General features: G+C 39.6%; 1 protein-coding gene across 2 annotated transcripts in view; it reads left to right on the top strand.

Moving 5' to 3' along the window:
- Positions 1-495: 495 nt before the first annotated feature.
- Positions 496-25,841, top strand: part of LOC144220156 (uncharacterized) — an 80,446-nt gene continuing 55,100 nt past the window's right edge. For both annotated transcript variants that reach the window (XR_013331645.1, XM_077750333.1), the window contains exon 1: positions 496-960. Coding sequence is in view for 1 of the 2 variants with exons in the window: in XM_077750333.1 (XP_077606459.1) it covers positions 575-960 (386 nt within the window). In the remaining variant the exon portion in view is untranslated. The remainder of the gene's footprint in view (positions 961-25,841) is intronic.

Genomic DNA, 25,841 nt, shown 5'->3' with positions numbered 1-25,841 from the left:
GTAAGGAAAATAAAGGAGATGCAGAACATGTATCAAGAGAATGGATTAAATGTGTATCAAGAGAATGGATTAAATATGTCTGTTTAAACAAACCACCAACCAAAATAACCAGACTAGAGAAGGGAAGAGCTAAGAAGAAGAAAAGAAAGGAAGATGTAATTATATAATAAGAATTGTTCAAGAAATAAACCAGGCAATGCAACCTCGCTGGTCTGGAGGAGGGGCCATCTGGTTCATCGTCAGGCTCCCGCAGAGACGCAGTTACCCAGCGCCGAGGGGCGTGGTTTGGTGTCGGGGGTCCGCCTCCACTGTGAGACCACGGGTCCGTTTGCTGAAGTCCCACCTATGGCCTGTAGGTTGTCCCTTTGGATCCCGAGATGCAACTCTGCCTCTTTTCCTCCTAGACTCTTGGGGTTCAAAGTTCTTTGGCCTCACCACGGCTTTATTTGAGAGATGAAGGAACTCCCGATCCCCCTCCTTCTCTGCCATGTTGACCCCTCCCTCCAACCGCTCACTTCCGTGGAACTGCGGCTTTGACTTGCTCAGATCCTCTGGGGGAGGGTCTCACTGAGCAATGGCCGGGCTCTGGCCCACCCCCAGGAACCTTCGCGAGACCATGCTGCTGCTGCTGCTGCTGCTGGTGCTCAGAGACTGCGGGCTGGGTGCCAGCCGGCCCCAGAAAGAGATCCCGCGAACTTGTAACAGCAGCCGTTCAGGGTTTATGGAAAATCACAACACACATCTAGCGCCCAGCTTCCCTCTTAACGTCCTTGTTCCAATACCGGCAAACGTAGTTGTTCTCCAGGGTCCGCTGGGACCTGTTGCCTGTTGGGGGGCTGCCCAGCCTCTACCAAATGTCCTCCCTGCAGGGGAACTGCCACTCCTCATGTGGCCCGTGGACACCTCAGACCCCCTCTCCACTCCTGGGGATTCGCGCCCTTCCCATCGGAGCATCACCAGGTATGGAGCTGCACCGAGTTTCAGACTCTGTGCTCCCTCTGTTTATAGAGTCTTAATGGAATTTTAACCCTCTCCCTTCTCCCTTTTTTGTTCAGTCCCTGCGGCTGTTTCTACTTTTACACTTTCTCGCCAGCTGCTTTGTGGGGGAGTGCTTTTCCCGTACTGTCCCCCTCTGTCTCTGTCACTCTCCGCAAGCAAATACAGCTCCCTGCCCTCCGCGGCTTCTCTCTCCCCCAGCTCACCTCTCCCCGGTCGTTGTGTACCTGCTGAGTTCTCAGGTTGTGGCTCAGGTTGTGCAGATTGTTGTGGTAATCCTCCAATCGGTTTTCTAGGGGTGCTGGATGATTCAGTGTTGATCTGGCTGCATTTGAGGGATGAGAGACGCAAAAAAAACCTTCCATGATGTTCTGCCATTTTGGCCCCTCCTGGGATTCAAAACCCAACGTATTAAAGGATCCTGCTCTGCGTGGACTTGGTTCTGGCGAAGCGCCACTTCCCCCAGCTGCAAAAGGCCTCTGGCTGTCACCTGCAGGGTTTTTTGTCCTTGGAGGTCAATAAACCCTCTTCCCATAGTACTTGAAGAAGGGGACTGTTACCTCCCAGCGTGCCCCTGAGATTGCTACCACACCCTGGGCTGACTCCCTCCCGGCCATACGATGGTGGCTCCGGTCTGGAGAAAGCCACACATCGCGGAAAACTCCGATCTTCAGCCAGAAGCTGGCTTTCTCCATATTTTTTAATTTCCCAGTCCGTGGTCCAGCGAGGTTTTTCTCTTGCCCAAAAACCACACTTCCACAGCCTCTCTTTGTCTTCTTTTGTCTCTCCAGAGAAGGGGTCCCCTCTCCTCTGTGCCTATGCTGCCTGCCACTTTATCTCTCTAAATTCACAAACATGCACCTCTGTCCTGCCAAGCTTTCTCTGTACACCTGCAGAGATATTTCTGTCACCCCAGAGCCTGTATTCCTGGGTGTTCCAAGTGTTCTGACCTCAAGCTGTGTTTGCGGGACAAGGGAAATTCTGGTCTCCCTAGTTCTCTGCCGTCTGAACTCCTCCCACAAGCTTATTGCTTTTAAAGCTGGTGAAAATGTAGATTCTTTTAGTCATACCAACTTTTCCTAGGGTGGGGGCTAGGTTTTGATGGCTATGTGTTCTGCTGGTGGAAATGTGTAGCATTTATATCTATATCCTGTATTTGTGATGATTTTCTGTGAGTCCTCAGTCTCCCTGCAACGCTCTGGATTGAGGGCAAAGCTGCCACACTGGAGATGTTCTGTGCTTACATCTGTTTTGAGGGTCCACGATTTTTCTCTCTCCTTTCATTTTATTGGAGCATACCAGTAGATTCCTTTCAAAAATCTCAATTTTCTGAGACCTTTCATGTCAGAAAATGGCCTTGTTCTAACCCTTGACTGGTAGTTTGGCTGAGTGTAGAATTTTAGGCTCAAAAACATTTTTGTCTCTGAATAGTGAAGGCATTGCATAATCTTCTCACATTTTTCTAAGTCTCTTATTATTTCTCTCAAAGTTTGTGTCTTTGTCAGACTTCTTGGGACAGTTCCTTAACCTCTTCTGACCTTCTTTATGTTATTTTTCTTTTGGCCGATTTTTTTAAACCTGTATTAATCTCACAGCACCCTCTTATTTTAAAGGTGAGATATATACATGTATGTGCATATATGTGTGTATACACATAAATATACATATACATACACGTGTGCGTGTGTTATTTTAATCTCTTGGGATATATATTAGAGCTATGGGTTTTTGGAAGTTTTGTTGTGTTTTCTGAATTATATTGTTTTCTCCAGTTCCACTTTCCTTTTTTATTTTTTTTATTTTTTTTAATGTTTTGCTTATTTCTAGGAGAGAGAGAGAGACAGCGTGAGCAGGGGAGGGTCAGAGAGAGAGGGAGTCACAGACTGAAACAGGCTCCAGGCTCTGAGCTGGCAGTCAGCACAGAGCCCGATGCGGGGCTCGAACCCACGAACCGCGAGATCATGACCCAAGCGAAAGTCGGACGCTTAACCGACTAAGCCACCCAGGCGCCCGTCCAGTTCCACTTTTCTGTTTGTTCTCTTTTGTCTTATGTATGGCGATTTCTAGTCATTTTTATTCAAGACTGAGGCATCAACAGTTGATTTGGATTGTAGTATATACATGCAATGGAATATTATTCAACCCTAAAAATGAATGAAGTTCTGATATATGCTCCAACGTGGACAAATCTCTAGAACATCCTGCTAATTGAGAAAAGCTAGAAGCAAATGTTACATATTGTATGATTCCATTTATATGAAATATCCAGACTAGATAAATCCATGGAGATGGAAGGCACATTGGTGGCTTCCAAGGGCTGGAGGAAGGGGATAATGGGGCAGAGAGTGCTTAATGGGTAAAGGATTTTACTTTAGAGCAATGGAAATGCTTTGGAGGTGGATAGAGGTAGTTGTATAACATTGTACATGCACTAAATGCCACTGAATTGTTCATTTTAAGATGGTTAATTATATGTTATGTGAATATCATCTCACTAAACAGTTTTTAAATGTTTATTTGTTTTGTGTGTGTGTGAGAGAGAGACAGAGAAAGAGGGGCAGCAGGGGAGTGGCAGAGATGAGGGGGGAGAGAGAGAATCCCAAGCAGGCTGTACGCTGTCAACACAGAGCCCAGGGTGGGTGTTGAATTCATGAACTGTGAGATCATGACCTGAGCCGAAGTCAAGAGTTGGACGCCTAACCAGCTGAGCCACCCAGGCGCCCCAGTGAGTTGTGTTTTGGAAGTTGACTGGACATGGGTGTGTGGCAGGAGAAGCGGTGGCCTTCGTTTCTGGGTGATTAGGCAGAGAGCCTGTCATGTTGAGAGGGCTCAACATTGTTGGGACATGAAAAAACTTTCTCTGGGGCTTTTTCTCAAGAAAAATGTTCTAATCTGCGGCCTACAGGGTAGCAGCCCAGTTCATTAAGAGCTGGTTCTGGGGTCTGGATGTAACGTTGAATTCCATGTTTTTTACCTTGTGCATTTTCTCTTCTTGCTCTGAAGCAGATTTTCCTGGTCCCAGAGGCTCTCGCTCTCAGTTTTGCCACAGACAAAACCTCTGGCCTCCAATGGGCAGGTAGACATGGCGTTCTCATGGGAGTGAGGAAAGGGAACCCCATGGCTTTCTTCCTCTTGCCTCAACCTTGCGGTGGGTCTTGGCACAACACGTCAGCCTCCTCCCATCGGATGGGCCTGGCCCCCACTGTCCCTCCTCTGCTGCAGCTCCTCTCACTGATTTTATTCTTCTGACCACATTCTCATGTCCCCTCTCCCGTTTTCTTTGCCATTGGGGTTTATACTTAAATTTTTGTTTCATTATTATTTTAATGCCATCCCTGGAAGGAGAAGAGATAAACCTGTTGTTCAACAGGCTAGTTTAACTGGAAGCCTGTATGTTTGTTTATTTTTCAACCTGTCAGGGGAAACTTTATCACAGAATGGAAAAACACTGCCCAATTGTCAGCTTTAAAATCAGCTGTGTTCCTGGGGAATTTGGTAAATCGCCTAATCTTTTCTTGTGCCTGATTTTTAACTGTTAAAATGGTTATTGGAGGTGTTAAGGCGTGGCTTGACGTGGGCGGGGGCCACATTTATTGAACACTGGTTATGTGCCAAGAGAACACTTTTCCTCAGGTTTCAAGTGCAAATTACTAAAATTGAACTGATGTTTCCCTGTCTTGTGTGATTGCTCTCACAAAGTATCAGTTCTTATAACTATCTTTGAAGGAGGCAAAAATTCAATAAGGTAATGTTTCTGGAGCCTTAGAAGAGCAACCTGTGCCTCTATTACAGACTTTTCATGTGCTGTTGTCATGATTCATTTACACCTTTCACCCTCACCCCACCCCCCAGCAGGAGGGGATCCTGCCTTATTCATCACCATTCACAAAGTAGCTCAATGAATGATTATATAATATATGGAGATCCTGATATAGGAATAATAATTTATATGGAAGACAATAAGCTGGATATAAGGTGAACTGAGAATTCATGGTCAGGGATGAGTAAAACTGAGAGTCTTATGTTCCCAGATCACTACTTAGCAGTCTTATACTTTGTTCTAAGAAATCCCCTGGTATGTGCACTTGTCATTACAGGGACCAGAGATTAACTCATAATAGTTTATGCAAGGTGGAATTTATTCCTACAAATCTAATTGCAGGAAGGATCTAGGACTTCGATAAGAATTAGAAAGTTGTAAAGTTTCTTTTTCTTTTTTTTTTTTTTTAACCCCACCTCCTTTGTCTCCCTCTCCCCGCTGGGGCCTCGTGGTATCTCTGCTTTCCTGCATGCCAGTTTCTTTATTTTCTCTCTGCCGACCTTCTCCATTCACTCCTCACCACTGCGCCTGGCTGCCTTAAAGCGGTAGTCCATACCTGGCTTTCTAGCGTGGCTACACATAATTAACAAAGTCAGTATTTGTTAAGTCTAATTCCAGATTCTCAGGAATAGGCCTAATTGGCCCAGCCAGGGTCAGGTGTCCTCTCGCCGCCCACAGCTGGGACAGGGCGTGCAGGGGCACTTCATATGGAGAGCTGGGGAGAGATTGCACCTCTGTAAGAGTCACTCGACAGGTCCCTCTCTCTGAAACAGTTGATTATTATTGCTGTTACTGTTATTCCTTCTCCGTAAATAAGGTATTTTATCCAGAACGTAATGGATGAACGGTGGGCGAAGCATGAATGAACATGTTGTCCTTGAGAGGACTTTGTGAAGCCAAGGAGCACATGGCACGTGGGGGGCAGGGGACCTTTCAGGCCGCCCTGTCGGGTGCTACTCTTACTGTGATCAGCAGGAGCACTCGCCTCCAAGAGACGGAGCATTTTCTCTGCTTCAGCCAAATTTCTTAAGTCACGTAGATGCTGACAGCTTATAAAGGAATTGACAAACAGACTTTGAGAAAATGGAGCCTCAGTTGTACTAAGGCTTGGGAGCCACACATGGATGGAGGGATTGGCAAGTTTCCGTCTCCGTGATCCTCTAAATGCCTTCTTTGCACACAGAGGTCACACGTTGCAGGCTGAAAAGGAATTAGAGGAGGAGGCAGATTCTGAGACAAAATCAGAAATCTGGCATGGCAGAGAGGCAGGGAGCTGCTCCAAGGAACAAAGGCCACATTTTGTCCTGAGAGTTGCACAATTAAAGTGATCTTTATTTATTGTATCATTTTTTACATATATCACCTGTGTGCTAGGCTGTCTCTAAGAAATGATGATTAATTGCAACACCAGGAATGGATGGGAATGGGAAGCCTGTGTGGGCTCTGAAGTAGCACTAACAAATCAACTTTCCATTTCTTCTCTTTGATGGTCAACTCTTTCCTGCTTTCATGCTCTTTTTGGCTCTTTCCTTTCCTAGCTTCAGTCCCCCAGATCAAGGGAATCTGATCTCATTTTGATTCAGAATGAACCCTTAAGCCCAGAATCTTGGTTCAGTCAATATCCTAGAGCCAGACTAGAACTGATTTTATAGGAAGTACACCGATGCTTTCCTCTGAAAGGGACCAAAGAGGTGGATAATGGGCATGATGGTGCTTAATGACTTTGCACTGTAATTACAGGTTGATATCATTGATTTTTCAGCCTCTGGTCAGCCAGCAAACCACCCAGAGTGTCCCTCCTGGCTCTAGAATAGTGTTGGCTTACTATTGTAGCTTCTCTGGAGTGACCCGGGGTAAGGGCAAGCAAAGGCTGACATAGGACCTGCCAAACCTTGTATAGAAGCATGTCATCTCTTGGAATGCTCCCTAGAAGAGAAAGCTTTGAGTAGACTCTGGAACAGAAAATGGTTATTTATACTGTTGAAGAGAGCAGAGATGCCTTTACAGGTAGTGGCACATGTAAGCTTTTATGGAAGAAAAGGAGATCAAGTTGGCCTCACAGTTTTAAATAACACTGTTCTTAAATATATGGCCCTAAAACTTTGAAAAATGACAACCTGCTTGAATTTTAAACTTAATAAATGTTGTTCTGTCAACTCCCTGACTTGAAATGCAAGTTGCATTAACCAAAGATGTGCCTTTAGATGTACGTTTAAATAAAGCACCTCTAAAGAAGACTCAAATTCTATGTAATTTTACATAATTAAATGTAGCTATTTTGTCATACTACAATTTTCCGCTTTGCTCCTTGTGTCTACAATTTTGATGTTCGTCATGGATTTGGATGGTTTATTTCGGTGCAAGCTTACCCACATTTGTAGGGTGCAGATGGTAATTACTCTCTACCCAAAACCAGACAAGATGCCCCAAGTTCTCAGTTTGATGACACTTGGAAAAGTTTTAGCAAAGAAAATAGTGAACACTCTTCAATCTGAGCACAAACAGTAAAGGCAAAAGTAGTTTCATAAGGTCACTTTTATTTCTGCTTCTGTTCTGCCTTTTCTACTTCTCTGTCCTTTTCACTGGTGAGAAATGATTGAGCTGAGGAGGGCACTTGTTGGGATGAGCACTGGATGCTATATGTAAGCCAACTTGACAATAAACTATTTAAGGAAAAAATAAAATTAAAAAAAAAAATAAAAGAAATGATTGAGCTGATGGACCTGAGCATTTCTAAAAAGTCTGAGTCTACCAAAAACTTCCAAGGACTAATATGCATTTGATTACAAGAAACTATTTTTTTTCAAGAGCTTATCTGTAGGAAACATTTTTCTTGTCTCATCAAATAAAAGATCATGCAGAATGTCGAAGTCTGAGGTTCTATGAGTCTTGTATACAATTTTTCTCATTCCCTTTTCATCATACATGAAAATGAATATTTTGAACTCTCTAACACTTTTTTATGTAGAAAATTATTCATATACTAAGCTCCTTGAAGTTAGAGAAGGTGACCTCATTCTAGGAGCATTATGGTACGAATTGTTATTATAAGCATAGCACAGGGCTGTGGGCCAAGGAGATTACAAAAGAAATGTAGGATTCAAGTCCATGCTCCCAGAACATATGATGCACTTAAGCAGAAAGAGTGCAACTGTATTTTAAAGTTTTTTTTTTTAAATAGATAAACTTGTCTCTCTGAAAATCTGAAGAGATCTAGAATAAAATATTAAGAGAGTAAGAGTACAAAGAATATGTTAGTGTGGCAAAAGTTGTGTAGATGGCTTGTAGGTGACTAACATTTGGACCATCCTGTGTTTACTTCTAGCCTTACAGCTTCACAGTGAGCACTGAGCTCCTTCAAAGGACAACAGACTCACTGTTATGTATGCCATTGACGTGTAGACATTTGCGGCAGTGAGGTAGAAGTTTTAGACAATTCACAAGTACTTCCAGCCAGCACACTACACCCTTTCTTCCTTACAAAGTTTGGAATGACTAATAATAGTCCTACAGTGATGTTCTGTAGCTTCTTTCTTTCTTTTGAAATTCGTGTGTGTGTATGAGTCATGTGCACTAGGATTTAGAGAATGTTTATCACTTACATATTTGTATTTTTACTTGAACTCAAACATGCAATTACCCAAACCTGAAATGAATAGGACCAACTGAGGAAAGAAAGAACAGCTCGCTAGCATCCTCAAGCCACACCACAAACGACCAGGGCTCTGGCATGAACTGGCAGCTACAAGGCTAGCAGAGATGCACAGATAATTGAATTAGGCATTGCTGTGGTGTCTGAGAAGGATATTTGATGGATGGGGGAGGGAGGAGATGTAGATCTATTTCTGTCTCGATGTGGGGTAGGGAGGGCCCGAGCCATGAAATGGTGGTAAGAGGATGGCCCTGCTCTCTAATTTTTCAAAGCAATTTTCAGACAAATATTATTCTGCAAGTGAAATGTTTTTATCAGTCTATTTCAGAGGTAAATAGAGCCTGTTTTCCCTCAGTTTTTTTCTTCAAGCACCTTTGTTTATGGCCGCTTACACCAAAACGAGGAGACCCAGTCTTTTTCTCAGGAGCCTCAAACTCTGTGGTTCTCAGCTGAGATTAAAACCCAAACTTGTTCACACTATAAAAACAGACTCATGATAACAGGAACAAGTGTTGGCAATTCACAGAAAGTTAGATTTGCTCCTACTTTGGCTTTCCCAGTACAATCAGTGAACCTGTTGAAAGCAGTCGGGGCCAGGAATTCATTCTGAACGGAGGCTATAATATGACACCATTGGAAATATTTGAAAAGCACACGATCTCAACACAACTAGTATTAGTCTCTCAGGTACAATCACTCAAAGATCCCTTTTGGTGTATGCAGTTTGTGTTTTTATTAGTATGGAGTGTGTTTCAATTTTCTGTAAGCCAGTTTCAGGCTCTAGACCAATGCCATAACCTTGAACCTGGAGTAATCAAAGTAGGAATTTCCCTGTTTGGCACTGAGCTCTCCTCATTAGCTGTTAATGAGGCAGATGTAGAGCCAAGCCCCATGTGGGCCATTTGGCTTCGTATTGAGAGAAATATCTTTCAAAGACACAGATTGAATTCTCATCTGTAGGCAACATCAGGCAGATGCCTACCATGGGACACATCTGATCTTGAGGTAAGAGTATGGATGTTTAGTGTATTGCTGCCCAGACCGATAACTGGAAGAAAAGAAAAGAAAAACAAAAAAAAAAAACACCAAATATGGCCTGCTGTCTGGAACAACCCTAGCATCCTGTTCATAAATGCAGTCAGCAAGATTTCCCTTTAATGGTGGGAGAAAAATCCAAAAAGAAAAAAAAGGAAAAAGGAAAATTACCTATGTATGAAAGTTTGATTTATCATCCAAGCGTCCTGTTGACCTAAAAGTGTCATTTTGTTCTGTAGGACATGTGTTCACATTATTTTCAGTGTTGTTCTTGGTTTTCATGTCTTAGTATAAAAATCTCCAATTGTCCCATTTCATAATACAGTGTCTAAACTCTTAAGAGTAGAAAACAAGGTTGGAAACAAACTACTTTCCCCAGATGGCTCTCACAGAGGTTACGAGATTAGCCTCTATTTCATGATGTCTATTCTCAGCCCCCAACCCGGGTTCAGAAGGGAAGAAGGGCAGACTCCAGAGGTGAGCCCTCTCCCTGAGCCTTGGCTGCAGGCTGGTCAGAGGGCAGGCATGCAGTCGTGTGTCGTCCCCATGCCCAGCAAGACAGCTGTTCCTGGGTTTGTTATTTGAGCAAATAACCAAAAGCTCTCTTTCACAAACACTTCTCTTTTGGCTTCCATGACTCTGATTATCCTGGTTCCCCTTAAACCTAAGAAAACTCCCAAAAGATCAGCACCATAATTTGTGGGGTCCAGTGCAAAATGAAAATACGGCTTCCATGTTCGAAAAGTAGGAAGAGTCACCATGAGAGATACCCAAGTACAAACCTTTTTCCTTTCCCTTGCAGTTTCTCTCTTTGCTTGTGATGGTGTCTTTTTATTTGCTATTTGATGTCATTCTAGGTAAAGAAGAATTAAAATTTTAAAGTACCGGTATGAATTTTCCCATTTACTTTTATAGTGTAACAACACCAATTAAATGCAAATTTAAGAGCATTTAGCTTATATGCAGAATCACTGAAATTACACAATTAGTATTTTATAGTACGTATACACATGTACTCATTCTTACCAGAACAGTGGAATCAAACAAATTGCACAAAACAAACCACTGATTTTCGGTTTCATTTCTTGATATGCACACATTCTACCAACACACTCTACATCGACTCACCGATGAGTCAGGAAGGACTGAAAAGAAAAGGAATTGTGGGTTGCCTTATCTCTCCTTTTCCTTCAATGTCATCATTTTTGATATATGCAGTTGGCTGATACAGGAAAGTAACACAAATAAGAAAGGATAAGAGGGTTTCACGATTATTCATGTTTCCAAAATGCCATTGATTTCCTTCAAACCAGCAAGTTCTGGCTTGAACTCAAGTCGTGGGCTCTTGGGGCTTTCAGCCTTCCTCCTACCCAGCCTTACTCAGTCGAAGATTACCTGGTACTCACAGTGAGTCCTACAGAGCTCCCACACATCATGGGCACTGGAATTCTGTGCTCAGAAGACACGGAATGGTGGGCATGCATATTGCACACATTTCAGCTCCATTGTCCCATCCAACTTTAGTTACAAAACATAAGTTCAGAGATAACAATTATTAAGAATTTCAAAACTGTAGTGATAGAACATTTCACTAGGCTGGAGTCCTGCTGGGCACAGAGCTTTGTAAGACTGAACAGATCACACACAGTTCTTGGGCTCTCTCTGGCTTTCTGTTTCATCCAGGCCACCTAATAAGTGTCATGTGTAATTTTGTCATCATCTTCTCTTTCTAGATTTCATTCACCGTTAGAGATTCAATTTACACCTCTCTGTCTCCAGCTACCAGCTTTTCCCCAGACTGAATATCCAAGTGCCTGCTGAACACATTTCAACACGTAACATGTCTAAAGTAAAATCCATCATTTTTCTCCTAAAGCTGCTCCTCCCTGATTGAGTTACTGGAACTAAAACTCAGTCATTTGGTCTGCAGTCTGCACAGAGCTGATAACATGGCAGTTGCTCAATATACATTGGTTTATTGCTCATACTGAAAACCTGCTTCCAGTTAGGCATTTATAATATTCAGTCTCTATCATTTAGAAGTTGGTTGTTCTGGTTGTAGATGATCCTTACCTTTATTTCATTTCTTTTAACATGATTCTTATATCTTCAAGACATTATACAAGAGCAAGGAATTGGTATAAAGTTTAACCATCCGTTTCTACTTAAAACTAACCAAAACCTTTTAATAGGAAAGGCATTGATATTACCAGTTACAGTGATTTGGGATTTGGAGTAGATTTCACTAACATATGCTCACAACTTTGCCTTTCAATCATTCCAAAATAAGAAGTTTCATTTCTTCTCTTCTATTTCTTTCTCTCTCTCTCCTTATAAAAAACTCTGCCAACGGACCTCAGAATTAGTTCCCTTCAAAGCCACACTGGCTACTGTCTTGTTATTTGTGTTCTTTATTGCGAGAATTGTAATTGAATGGTGTCTTGATTATGGTGTCTTGATATTTCTAGTGTTTCCCACTTCTGGGTAGGTCATAAATACAATGGCAGTATTTTGTGTTGTTTTTCTGGCACTTTCAGTTCATACTAGAACCCAGGAAAGGGTACAAGTATATTAAAAACACCACCACCAACAAAAAGAAGACAAACAGAACTAATAAAAAAAGGTGGGGATTTGGATTATTTCAAACCTCATTATGGTATTTGGTTTATATTTAAGTGAGGTTCAAGTCAGTTCTTGTTTTTATGGGACCCTCCAAGTCAATTTCTAGCCATCTTTGCTTTAGGTTTGGCGTGTAGAAAGACCAAACTGCCTTCTTCCTTGACTGGGGCTCATCCAGTCATTAACTGCCTGCAGCACCGAGGCAAAAGTTTTACTTATTTCAGATGGCCCAGGCACTGGAAATAATGTGCTACTTGTATAATAAATCCAGAGAAATGCCAAAATAACATGTGGCTTCCAAAAGTGGCCCACAGAACTGTTAGGCACAAGAAATAGGAAGCCAACTTAGAATTCAGTATCAACTTCTCTATCCAAATCTACATTCTGGCAGAAATTAAAGTACTTGTTATTTGTAAAATTAAAAAGTAAGATTTTAAATAACATTTACTTCTGGGATCTTCTAAGATATATTTAATTTAAGGTACATTATAGTAATCTTCTAATTTGGAGATACCCAAAACTCTTTTTAACTATTGCTTTCAACAGTCTTAATGCATTTCATTATGCAACTTCAAAGCCAATAAAGATATCAATCAAAAAAACATTGATTGGATTTCTAGTGCATCTGGCACTGGATTTACTGTTTATAAAACAGTAAAATGAATAACTCCCACCCTCAGAAAATAAATTTTTTTGAGGTAACAACATATGTATATGAACAATTAGAAAACAATACAGTATAGTATTTAGTTTTGTTAAAGAGCTCAGCTGCGGAAGAAACCAGGTCCCTATGGAGAGGAGACAGTGAGGCTTAAACTACCCTTCTCCCTAGAAATTGATGAGGACCAAAGAGGTCAGCCTCATAGGCCTCATGGAAAACAAATTACCTAAAGGGTTTGGGACATTGGTAGATGCTGCATGACATTTTGCATTTCTTTTCTTTTCTTTTCTTTTTTTTTTTTTAACATTTATTTATTTGTTGAGAGACAGAGAGCACAAGCAGGGGAGGGGCAGAGAGAGAGGGAGACACAGAATCTGAAGCAGGCTCCAGGCTCTGAGGTGTCACCACAGAGCCTGATGCAGGGCTTGACCTCAAACCGCCAAGATAGTGACCTGAGCCCAAGTCGGACACTTAACGGACTGAGCCATGCAGGGGCCCCTTGCATTTCTTTAAGGACAGGATATTTCCAAAGACTGAGCAGTGTGGCATAGGGAAGAGTTGAAATGCGACCTGGGTTATGGAGGAATGTAAGAACTTGAAAGAGTAACTTGTTTTGACAGAGTAAGAAATTATTTCTTAATGGAAGTAGGGTGGCAGAGGAAGGTGAGAAAGGTCTATTCAGGTCCTTCATCTATTTTTAAGGGAACTTAATAGCTCTGTTTGTCTTTTTAATATTGAGTTGTAGGAGTTCTTTATATATTCTAGATACAAGTTCTTTATTAGCTAAATCATTTGCAAATCAGATTTCTCTCATTCTGTGGACTATCTTCTCACTGTCTTCATGGTGTACTTTGTAAGCATGAAATTTTTAAATTTTAAAGTCCAATTTATCTGTTTATTCCTTTGTTGTTTGTGCTTTTTGTGTCATATCTAATAATCATTTGCCAAACCAAGGTCATGAAGATTTACTCCTATGTTTTCTTCTAAGAGTCTGACAATTTTAGTTCTCACACTTAGTCTTTGATCCATTTGGAGTTAGTTTTTGTATATTATGTGAATAAGAGTGCAATTTTATTCTTTTGTATATGCTTATCCATTTGTCCCAGAGCCATTTGTTGAACAGATTATTTCTTTGCCACTAGATTGTCTTGAAACTCTTGTCAAAAACCAGTTGATCATGGACGTATGGGTTTATTTCTGGACACTCAGTTCTACTCCTTTGCTCAATGACTATCTTTATGCCAGTACCACCATTATGATTACTTGTGCTTTGCAGTAAGTTTTAAAATGGAGAAGTATGAGTCCCCCTTTGTTCTTCTTTTTCAGGATTGTTTTGGCTATTCTGAGTCATTTGCAATACACACTAATTTTAGCATCAGTTTGTCCATTTCTACAAAGAAGTCAGCTGGGATCCAATAGGGATTATAGGTCAGTTTGGGAAGTATTACCATCAGAGCAGCAGAAAGTTTTTGGGTCCACAGACATGAAATGTTTTTCCAATTATTTAGATCTTTAATTTTTTTGACAATGTTTTACAGTTTTCAGAGTACAAGTTTTTCATTTCTTTTGATAAATTTATTCCTAAGTACTTTATTCTTTTTGATGATGTTATTGTGAATAGAATTGTCTTCTTAAATTTCATTGGGGGGGGCACCTGGGTGACTCAGTCAGCTGAGTGTCCCACTTTGGCTTAGGTCATGATCTTGTGGTTTGTGAGTTCCAGCCCTGCATTGAGCTTCATGCTGACAGCTCAGAGCCTGGAGCCTGCTTCAGGTCCTGCCTCCCCTTCTCTCTGCCCCTCCCCTGTTGTGCTCTCTCTCTCTTCCTCTTTCTCAAAAATAAATAAACATGGGAAAAAATTTCATTTTTGGGTTATTCATTGTATAGAAAAACAAGTTATTTTGTAGATTGGTCTTATATCCTCTAACCTTGCTCCAGTAGTTTTTTAGTTGGATTCCTTAAGATTTTCTATATACATGATCATGTCATCTGCTAATAGAGAGGGCTTTACTTCTTCCTTTCTATCTATATCAGGGGAATATTATCTCTGTCTTAGTCTTGGAGGTTAGGTATATAGTTTGGGCATACAAAGTTATCAGATATTTTTTTCTGTCTCTCATAGATGCTTTCTAATCTCCTTTCACTGTATTTGTATGGCCTGTTATAGAGATACTTATGTTCATGACATTCAGTTATTCTTACATCCCTTTTGAATAAGGTAAAACTTCCTATACCAGATAAGCCCCATCTAATCAAGGTCGATGACACCTGAGATTAGAACTATCAAATGCTAATGAATATCTGTGACCGTGGAGCCAGAATGAGAATCATGGCAAGTTTAGGTCCCTTCTTCCTTATGTTTAAATTAAATATATTTTGGCTTTCACTCACAATCTGTTTAGCCACCAGAGGAAGAGAGTTTTATGCCTGATGTTTTTTCTCACCACCTACTACTTAACAGTTACACCGGGTTTGTTCAAAATTCTCTCAGTTCATCACATTTTAAAAATTAATCCCACTTGATGAGGTCAGCAGGTTTTTGAACCAAAACATTTTCCTTTATCTTCACGGAGACATGTCTCATGTTTAATTTTTATCAGCTTTTGTTTCTAAACACATTTCAGTAGGTCATGCATCTGTGGTTATTTCTGATAATAAAAATTTTAAATACGTTCTGCATCACTTCTTTGTTAAGAGCATTCCTAACCATCAGCAGTAAGATTTATTCTTTATTTCATAGAGAAGAAAAATGGTGATCCCTCTAACTCCCACGACATCTATTTTATTAACAACCCTGAAAACCAATGGCTTTGTTCTTTAAAAATATGTTTCATTTTTTACATACTCAGTGTATGTAAAAAATTTCTCTAAGCCTTGGAGAAATTCCCAACACCTGGTTAAATAAAATAAACATGTTATATGAAGATTTTCTACATATTTGTTATGTTTCTATTAAATGCAGTGTAACTTGGGGTAATTGGAACTGATGCAGAAAAGGGCCTATTTAATGGCCAATAGATGTATTTTGATGGCAACGAGGACATATTCCAGGAAGAAGAAGTAATTGTTGAAAATGTTTACCATCATCCTTGATGCATATTAGACAGTCATGGACTCTAGACTAAAAAGTACCTATTTTTTATTTCTTTCAACCATCAAATGTGTTTAGAAATATTTGGAAGACATAATATTTGTTTATAATACTCTGGGTTCTGGAAGCATTAAAACATAAGTTGTGGCTTATTAGTTTAGGTTCTGATAAAGTTGTAAAAGAAAGAAAGTTATTGAAATAGCATTGAGATAATAAATGACATTTCAAATCATCTTCTCAACCAGGAAGTTTATGATTCTTTTTGCAATGCAGCCAGGGGTTATCCTCATTAGGTTTGAAACATATTTTCTTTGTATTACCAAAATCTACTCTATGCATATACATTTCACTGAAAACCCCTATGTAGATAGAGATGCTACTTTCAAGTAGCCTCAGTGAGATGTTTGTGCCTTAAGCATGCATAGACTTCCTGTAGATGCTCTAGTTCAGGGCAGCCCACTGCCCTGTATATCTCCTATATCCACCTAAATGTGTATGAGACTGCCCATTTCATGACATTCCTTTATAATCTACACCACCTGACAGGCTCAAAAAGACTTTTTTTTTTTTTTTTAACCTAGGCATATCTTTATTTTTTATTTTATTTTTTGTATTCCTTTTTTAAAATAGTTTATTGTCATGTTGGTTTCCATACAACACCCAGTGCTCATCCCCACAAGTGCCCTCCTCCATACCCATCACCCCCTTCCCCCTCTCCCCCATACCCATCAGTCCTCAGTTTGTTCTCAACAACATCAAGAGTCTCTCATGATGTGATTCTCTATTTTCCATAAGTTCCTGTTCATATTTTCTTTAATAAATTGTTTTTTTCTTGTCCTTGTCTTCTCCAAGTCTCCTTCACCTAAATGTCCATCACACTCCCCAGATTATATCCTCTCTGATTCTCTCTTCCCTCCACTACTACTTTGGAAGTCTTCCCTGTCTTGAAAACTATTAACACACACACGCACACTTCAATTTGAAATAGCTCTTTATTTGAAAACAAACAAAACACCACAGGATTGATGTGCCAGTCAGTGAAATGTAATTACAAGAGTCTTACTAATCATATTGAACTATTATTATGTTCTCTTTGTTCATAAATGTATATTACGTAGTTTCCTCTTATAGCAGTTAATACATTCTTATCTTTAATGTTGTACTTCATTTCAGTCATTTATTATTTTTTGCATTTATGGTAACTGTATAAGTCAGCTTTTGCTAAGTAATTCTGTGGATATATATAAGCATTGGAATGACAGTGGCCTATAATAACCAACTTTTATTTCTCTTTTATGCAATGTTTGCTGAGAGTCAGCTTTGTTCTTTCTATTCTTTCTGTATCTTATCCATTTTGGGATCAAGCTGAAGGAATAGCTTCTACCTTGGGCTGGTAGTGGGAATGGGGTGAGGAGCAACACAAAAATATGTGTTAGCTCCAACTTTTATTGGGAAAGAACATACACCACTTCAACTCATGTTTTATTCACTAAAGCTGATCATATGGCCAAACCTGAGGCAATGGTATGGAGAAGCATAGTCCTGTCTTAGAGAGGACAAGCCAAATGCAGTAAGTGGAAATGTTTAATCCCCTCAGAGCAGGGATACACATAATTTGGGTAAAATAACATAACCAACCACAGTTTCACTGATTATAAAAAGTCTTACAGACTACTGGCAGAGGAGGATTTTAGAAGCATAGTGATTTGAACTCCCTTCCTCCCCACTCCCAGCTATTTGCTACTCTAAGCTAATTCACTGCTAGGACCTGTGTGAACTATGGGGTGTCTGGCCTTGGACTTTGGACTCTGGGAAACAGGCACAGAGTTTGTCCTCCTGGGGAGGCTGGATTACTGTGTAGAGCCCCAGGATGAGGAGCAAAAAGAAGGGGATCCTTAGGAGACACTATTGCTACCCAACACCTCATGTCACATTTCATCCCCTTTCTATCCCCCGTCCTCTGCATAGTCATGTGCTTCAGGGGAAGTGATGCCATCCACCATCCTCAGTGGTCTAAATCAATTTTCATAATCCCATTCCCTTTGAGAGCAATTGGTTTAGGATACTTATAAGACCTCTTTCTGGGTAATGAAATGTGAGGGGCAAAATTCTACAGTGTGTTTAGAAAAAATTTCCTCCCTCCTATTCAAAAGCAACCCCCTTTCTTCCTGTGGTCCTTATGTTTGGAAAGACTGAGCCATCTTTGTTTTTTTTTTTTTTTAATGTTTATTTATTTTTGAGAGAGAGACAGACAGACAGACAGACTATGAGCTGTGGAGGAGGAGAGAGAGAGGGAGGCACAGAATCTAAAGCAGGCTAAAGGCTTTGAGCTGACAGCACAGAGCCTGACATGGGGCTGGAACTCAAGAACCTGGAGATCATGACCTGAGCTGAAGTCAGACGCTTAACCAACTGAGCCACCCAGGCACCCCATTTTTTTAAAAACAATTTTCTAATGTTTATGGCTGAGCCACCTTTTGACCACAAACCTGGGGCAGCCTTAGGAAAAACAACACACCGGGACAAAAGAGCAGGGAGAGGAAAAGAATTGAGTACTGATTTTACCAAATTAAGGGTCTACCTCATCTTTGACTTCTGCCTATTGTTTAAGCTGGTGCTGTTTAGGGCTTATTACTTAAAGAAAACAGCCTGAGAGTACCCTTTAAAATATTCTAAACAGATACTGAGAAATTGCTTTATGATTTCACCAGCAGTGTATGAGACGACCCATTTCATAACATTCCTTTATAATCTACACCAACCTGACAGGCTCAAAATGTTTTGTTTTGTTTTTACTTAGGCATATCTTTAAAATGTGATTCACTATTTTCCAGAGATCCCTGTTCATTTTTTCTTTAGTAAAATGTTTTTTCTTGTCCTTCACCAAGTCATCTATAAGACTGTTAGTTTTTCTCTCACTGATATGAGTTCCTGACTATAAAACAGTTTGATTTTAGGTACATAGAAAACCATGTATGTAACCAATTATATAAATTATATAAATACTTCATTCTTAAGTGACTATATAGTTCAAATGCCCTTGTGCATAATAAAATTAGTTAATTTACCAATAGCTTTCAAATGTTTTGTAGTTTCAAATTTTACTTTTAAATACTCAACTCACTTAAAATTTGTGTTTATGGTGTAAAATGAAGACTCTTTTTTCAAAATATTCATATTACTCTCTCTTCTAAAAACATTTACTATTTTTGGATAGGTTCTACATTCATATGGTCCAAAATTCAGAAGATGTAAAATAATTTGCGTTTAATGTAGAGACAATTGTTATTTTTCATTATATACATTCTTTCATGTGATTTTTTTTTGGTATTTAATTGAATAAGGAATTGATTTTGAATAATTATTTGGAAAATTATTTCATCTGCCAATACTTTCATGCCATGGTTTTCCCATCCAAGATCTTATGATTTTATTTCCTTAAATCAGTTGGGAGACATTTACAAGTAATTTCTTTTTCAAGAAGTTAACATAGGTAGTGTAGTGGGCTGTATGGTGACCCCAAAGATATGTCCATATAGTAATCCCCAGAATCTGTTATTATGACCTTATATGGAAAAATATGTGATTAGCTTGAGGATCTTGAGGGAGATTATCCTGAAATATCCAGGTAAACCTAAGGTAATCACATATATTTTTGTAAGAGAGAAGCAAGAGAGATTTGACATATGTGAAGAAGAGAAGGGAGTGTGAAAAAGGAGGCAGAGATTGGGGTGGTAGAGATAAGCCAAGGAACACTGAGGATTGCCAGCAGCCAATAGAAGCTAGAAGAGGCAAGAGACAGATTCTGGAGGGAGCACAGCCCAGCTGCCATCTTTATTTCGAACTTTTAAAAAATATATATATACTTTATTGTCAAGTTGGTTTCCATATAACACTGAGTGCTCATCCCAACAAGTGCCCTCCTCCATGCCCATCACCCATTTTGGTCTCCAGAAATGTGAGAAAATGAACTTTTCTTGTTTTAAGACCTCAAGGTTGTGCTAAATTGTTATGAAGTCCTAGGAAACTAATAAGATGACATTTTATGAACACCTGTATAATAAATGAGAATGTCTTTCTCTGCCTTAACATATGAACCACAGATTGGCAAGGTATAACATTTAGGGTTTATAATCTTATTCCATTAATATTCTCTGCACATTGCTTTATTTATTTATTTATTTATTTATTTATTTATTTATTTCTAGGAGAGAGAGAGAGACAGCGTGAGCAGGGGAGGGTCAGAGAGAGAGGGAGTCACAGACTGAAACAGGCTCCAGGCTCCGAGCTGGCAGTCAGCACAGAGCCCGACGCGGGGCTCGAACCCACGAACCGCGAGATCATGACCTAAGCGAAAGTCGGACGCTTAACCGACTAAGCCACCCAGGCGCCCCTGCTTTATTGCCCCTTATTCTTGACCATCATTTTTTAAGAGAACATACATTTTCTTTCCAATTATTTATAGGATCTTTTTACTTCTTTTTTTTTGGGGGTCTTGTTAAAACTCTGTTAAGGATGTACCTCTTTTTACTGATAACTTCTAAAGTGGAGTGAGTCTTTTAATATGCATACAGAGGTTGTTTACTTCAGCTCAAAATATTTTGTCCTATTAGGGCTCTGTATTAGTCTATTTAAGCTGCTATAACAAAATACCATGGACTGAGTAGCTTACAGACAACAGGAATTTATTTCTCAGAGTTTTGGAGGCTAGGAAGTCCAAGACTGAGGTGATGGCAGATTTAGTGTCTAATGAAGAAGATTCATACACAGCTATCTTTCTGGTTCAAAGACAGAACCATAGATGTCTTTCTGGTGCTACACTGTCTGGCTCATAGCCAGCCATCTTTTCAGTGTAATGTCAGGTAGTAGGAGGAAGACGGCTCTGTTCATCACCATGGGGTAGCGGGGGCCAGGGAGTTCTGGAACTCTTATATAAGAGCACAAATCCCATTTATTAGGGCTCTGCCCTCATGTTCTAATTACTTTTCAAAGGCCCCTCCACCTCCAAATACCATCACATTGAGGGTTCACTTTCACCTTATGAATTTGGGGAGAACACAAAATCTCAGTTCATTGCAGACTCTGATTATTATTTTTATTTTATTTATTTTGAGCTTGCCTTTATTAGCACTTGTGGCTTATATTGTACTTCTCTGACCTCAATTTTCATGAATCTGTTTTCTTATCATTTTCATCCCATTGTCCTTTTTCTCTGTCTTCTTGGATGGCCGCTTAAATATGTCCTCAATAATATTGTTTCCATTTTCTCCAAGCATTTTTATGTTCTTTACAGTTTCCTTTTTTTTTTTTTTTTAATTTATTTCTAGTAGAGAGAGAGAGAGACAGCGTGAGCAGGGGAGGGTCAGAGAGAGAGGGAGTCACAGCCTGAAACAGGCTCCAGGCTCCGAGCTGGCAGTCAGCACAGAGCCCGACGCGGGGCTCGAACCCACGAACCGCGAGATCATGACCTAAGCGAAAGTCGGACGCTTAACCGACTAAGCCACCCAGGCGCCCCTGTTCTTTACCGATGTTTCCGATGTCAATTTTTATTCTATTATGTTATTAGCTCTGTTTCAGTCCATCTAACTTCACGTTGTCTTTTCTAATTTGTTGTTGTTGTTTTTTTCTTGTGATTTTTGGCTTCTTGTTTATAGAAGTTTTATCTTCTTCACTGAGGATTTTGAGCATTTTCCTGAAAAGTTGCTTTGGATCTTGTACTAGATAATTTTCTTCCTCTGTATCGCCCAAGTAATATTTTCTCAAACACTTACATCCTTTTCTTACTAACATATATTTAATATTCTAGCTAAAATGAGAGCCTATGACTAGCCTACTACAAAGAAAAGCATTTCTCTGCCTCATCCTGACTTAAACTTGACCATTCTAATTTCCATTGTCCAATAATAACCCTTGAACTCTTTTGTTTGTTGCCTTCTGGTAACTACCTTCTTGGTCTAAATAACATGCTTATATTGCCGTCTCTTGATTTTATTGTTTTGAATTTTTTGTCGTACTATGGAATATGAGGATTATCTCTCTTATATTATCTTTTTTAATGTAAATGTTAAATACTGATTGATAGAAACATTATGAAAATAGAATATTCAATATTTCACAGTAGAGCTTATTTTCCAGGAGCGTCTTGAGGAAGAGAGTGAGTGAAGTAAAATTTTGAGAATTTACATGTCTAATTTTTTTTATTTTACCCTCACACATTTTTGCTACAATTTTTGCTACAAGTTTTGCAAAATTTTACAATTCTGCTACAAAATTGTAGCTTATAAATATTTTTCTTTTATAATTTGGTGTCTTCACTCTTTTTACTTCTACAGTTTAGTGTTACTTTTGAAAACTCTTACGTGTTTACTTTGTTTGTACACTGATTTTGTTCCCTCAAGTTGGGAGGCTTTTAGGCTTTTTATTTTTGAGGTGCTTAAATGTCACTGCCGTGTAACTTGAGAAGTGATTATTCATTTATTGAGTTGTGTGAAAAAGACCTTCAATCTGGAAGATCATGCTGTCTGGTTCTAGAAATTTACATTTTAATATGATATTTTCTCCCTTAGTTTTTCTGTAATATTTCTTATCCTTCTGTTATATGGATATTGGCCACCCTAGTTAGTATCTCCAATATTATTATGTTTTCTCTACTATTTCCCATCATTTATCTTTTTTGTTCTACTTTCTGACAAATTTTCTTAGCTTTCTCTCTTGACATTTTAGTTGAATTTTGAATTTATCTTATGAAATCCTTAGTAGCCAGAGGCTTCTTTGTGTTCCCTGAACACTCCTTTAAAGTAGAATTCTGATTTCTTTTTAAATTTAGTATTTCTGTCATCTTTTTTGAGGATATTAATTTCTTTTTCTTTTCTTTCTTTCAAAATTTATTTCTGCTCTCTGTACTGTCTCTCCTCAGTTCCTTTGCTTCTCTTTGTGTGTTTGGTCTCTTTGTGTTTGGGATTCTGCTCAACTTCTGATGACACTTGTGAGCTCTGTGTGTGGTGTGGGAGAGGCTTATCAAGTAACAGCTTCCCTAAAATTTGAGTGGGCTGGTATCCCTACATTTTTCTGCCAGTACCTCAGTCTTGCCTCTTGGGCAGGTGAGTTTCCCCAGTGAGGAGTACTCCAGTCCCTGTCAACAGGGAGTAACTGTGGCTTCCTATGTGTTAGAGCCAAAGGGGGAGGAAAGGGACCCGAGTGTCACAATCAGATGTTGGATCTCTTGGTTTGATCTTCCTATTCTTATAGAAATTATAGAACCCAAACCTGACTCTCAGCCATGCCCAGAATTACTGGTTCCAGAATCTCTTTGGTTCAGCTTGTCCAAAAAGTTTACCTTGGCCATATAGGGTGAGTCGTTGCCAGGCTTCACAGGATTTGGGAGGAGATCTAGGGGTCTCTCTCCTTCCTTTGTATACTTTTAAGCGACACCTCCACTCTTAATTCTAACTTATAAAAGGTACCTGGAGGCCTTCCTGGTGTCTCTGGTGCCAGGTGGCTTGTATACTTACCTGTCCCCAAAGACCAGTACCTTCATAGGGTCAGGTACTTCTTTTCTATCTGCTTTTCAGTTTTCAAATTTTTGTTCATATCTCTTATCTACTCTTAATTTTCTCTTGTTCTCTTTGTCTTTTTAAGTTAATGCACTCGTTCTCTCTCTCTGTGTGTGTGTGTGTGTGTGTGTGTATGTGTGTGTGTGTGTGTGTGTTTCCATTTCCTTTAAATCCTTTGACTGGACTGCCAAGACAAAACAGAGCCAAATATGTTTTCAATACACCTCGAAGTCCCAAACATTTCTTTACCCTTTTTCTTCTGCAATACTTTTTCCGAGGCTTTTTGTCATTGCTTTCTTCTTATTCCTCCTCCTCCCACCTGTGTGAGTTGGTGGAAGCAGTGGGTTACACTGTCATCTCACTCTCTTCTCTTCTCCAGCTTTATATCACATTCATCTCTGCAGCTCCTGAATTTGTCACCAGCTTCCATATTGCTTACTTTGATGGAGTCCATCTTGGCTCTGTTCTAAGTTGGTTATTTTTCTTTTTTTCTTTCCCCTGTCCCCACTTATTAGTTCATTGTTCATTTGAACTGAAAAGAGTGTCTGAGAAATTAGATTTTGGACATTCACTGAACCCTGTTCTTTCCTACCCAAGTACTTCGTCAGACTACTTGCCTCATCACTTCATTATTGGTGTTTAGAAATGCAACTGACTTCTGTAGATTGATTTTATATCCTGCCACTTTGCTGAATTTATGTATCAGTTCTAGCAATTTTTTGGTGGGATCTTTCAGGTTTTCCATGTAAAGGATCATGTCATTTGTGCAGATTGAAAGTTTGCCTTCCTCCTTGCCAATATGGATGCATTTTACTTCTTTTTGTTGTCTGACTGCTGAGGCTAGGACCTCCAGTATTACGTCAGACAACAATGGTGAGTGGACATCTCTGTCATGTTCCTGACCTTAGGTGGAAAGCTCTCAGTTTTTCCTCATTGAAGATGGATGATATTAGCTGTGGGTCTTTCATATGTGGTCTTTATGGTGTTGAGATATGTTCCTCCTATCCCTATTTCTTGAGGTTTTTTTTTTAATCAAGAAAGTTTGCTGTATTTTATCAAATGCTTTATCTACCTCTAGTGAGACAATCATGTGTATCTTATCCTTTCCTTTATTAATATTATATACTTGGTTGATGATTTGCAGATATTGAACCCCTCTGCACCACAGAAACAAATCCCACTTGATCATAGTGAATAATTCTTTTAATGTACTATTGGATTCGATTTGCTGGTATCTTGCTGAGAATTTTTGCATCCATGTTCATCATGGAAATTGGTCTGTAACTCTTAGTAGTGGGGTCTTTGTCTGGTTTTGGAATCAATATAATCCTGGCCTCGTTAAATGAGTTTGGAAGTTTTCCTTCCATTTCTGTTTTTTTTGGAACAGCTTCAAAAGAATAAGTATTAACTCTTCTTTACAGGTTTGTAAAATTCCCCCGGGAAACCATCCAGCTCTGGACTCTTGTATTTTGGGAGATTTTTGATCGTTGATTCAATTTCTTTACTGGTTATGGGTCTGTTCTTATTTTCTATTTCTAACTGTTTCATTTTTGGTAGAAAATGTTTCTAGAAATTTGTTCATCTCTTCCAATGTCCTCAATTTGTTGGCATATAATTGCTCATAATATTCTCTTATTATTGTTTGTATTTCTATGGTGTTGGTTGTGATCTCTCCTCTTTCATTCATAATTTTATTTACTTGGGTCCTTGTTCTTTTTGATCATTCTGGCTAGGGGATTATCAAATTTGTTTATTCTTACAAAGAACCTATTCCTGGCTTCATTGAACTGTTGTTGCATTTTTTTTTTCCCGATGTCATTGATATCTGCTCTAATATTTATTATTTTCCTTCTGCTGCTGGTTTGGAGCTTTTTCCTTTAGGTTTAAGTTTAGGTTGTGTATTTCAGACATTTCTTCCTTCTTTAGGAGGGCCTGCATTGCTATATACTTCCCTCTTATGACCGCCTTCATTACATCCCAAAGATTTTGGACTGTCATGTTTTCATTTTCATTTTCGTTGCCTTACATGTACTCATGATTTTCCTTTTATATTTTTTTAATTTTTTTTTTTTAATTTCTGAGAGAGAGAGACAGTGTGAGCAGGGGAGGGCCAGAGAGAGAGAGAGGGAGTTGCAGAATATGAAGTAGGCTCCGGGCTCTGAGCTAGCTGTCGGCACAGAGCCCAATGCGGGGCTCCAACCCACTGAACTGTGAGATCATGACCTGAGCCGAAGTCGGATGCTTAACCGACTGAGCCACCTAGGCACCCCCATTATTTCCTTTTAAATTCTCTGGTTAACCCATTCATTCTTTAGTAGGATGTTCTTTAATACCCAAGTGTTTATGGTCTTACCAAAATTTTTCTTGTTGTTGATTTCAAGTTTTGTAGCATTGTGGTTTGAAAATATGCATGA

Source organism: Crocuta crocuta, unplaced genomic scaffold (assembly GCF_008692635.1).
Source record: "Crocuta crocuta isolate KB4526 unplaced genomic scaffold, BGI_CrCroc_1.0 scaffold9, whole genome shotgun sequence".
Taxonomy (NCBI): Eukaryota; Metazoa; Chordata; class Mammalia; order Carnivora; family Hyaenidae; genus Crocuta; species Crocuta crocuta.
This window is presented reverse-complemented; position numbering and strand designations above follow the sequence as displayed.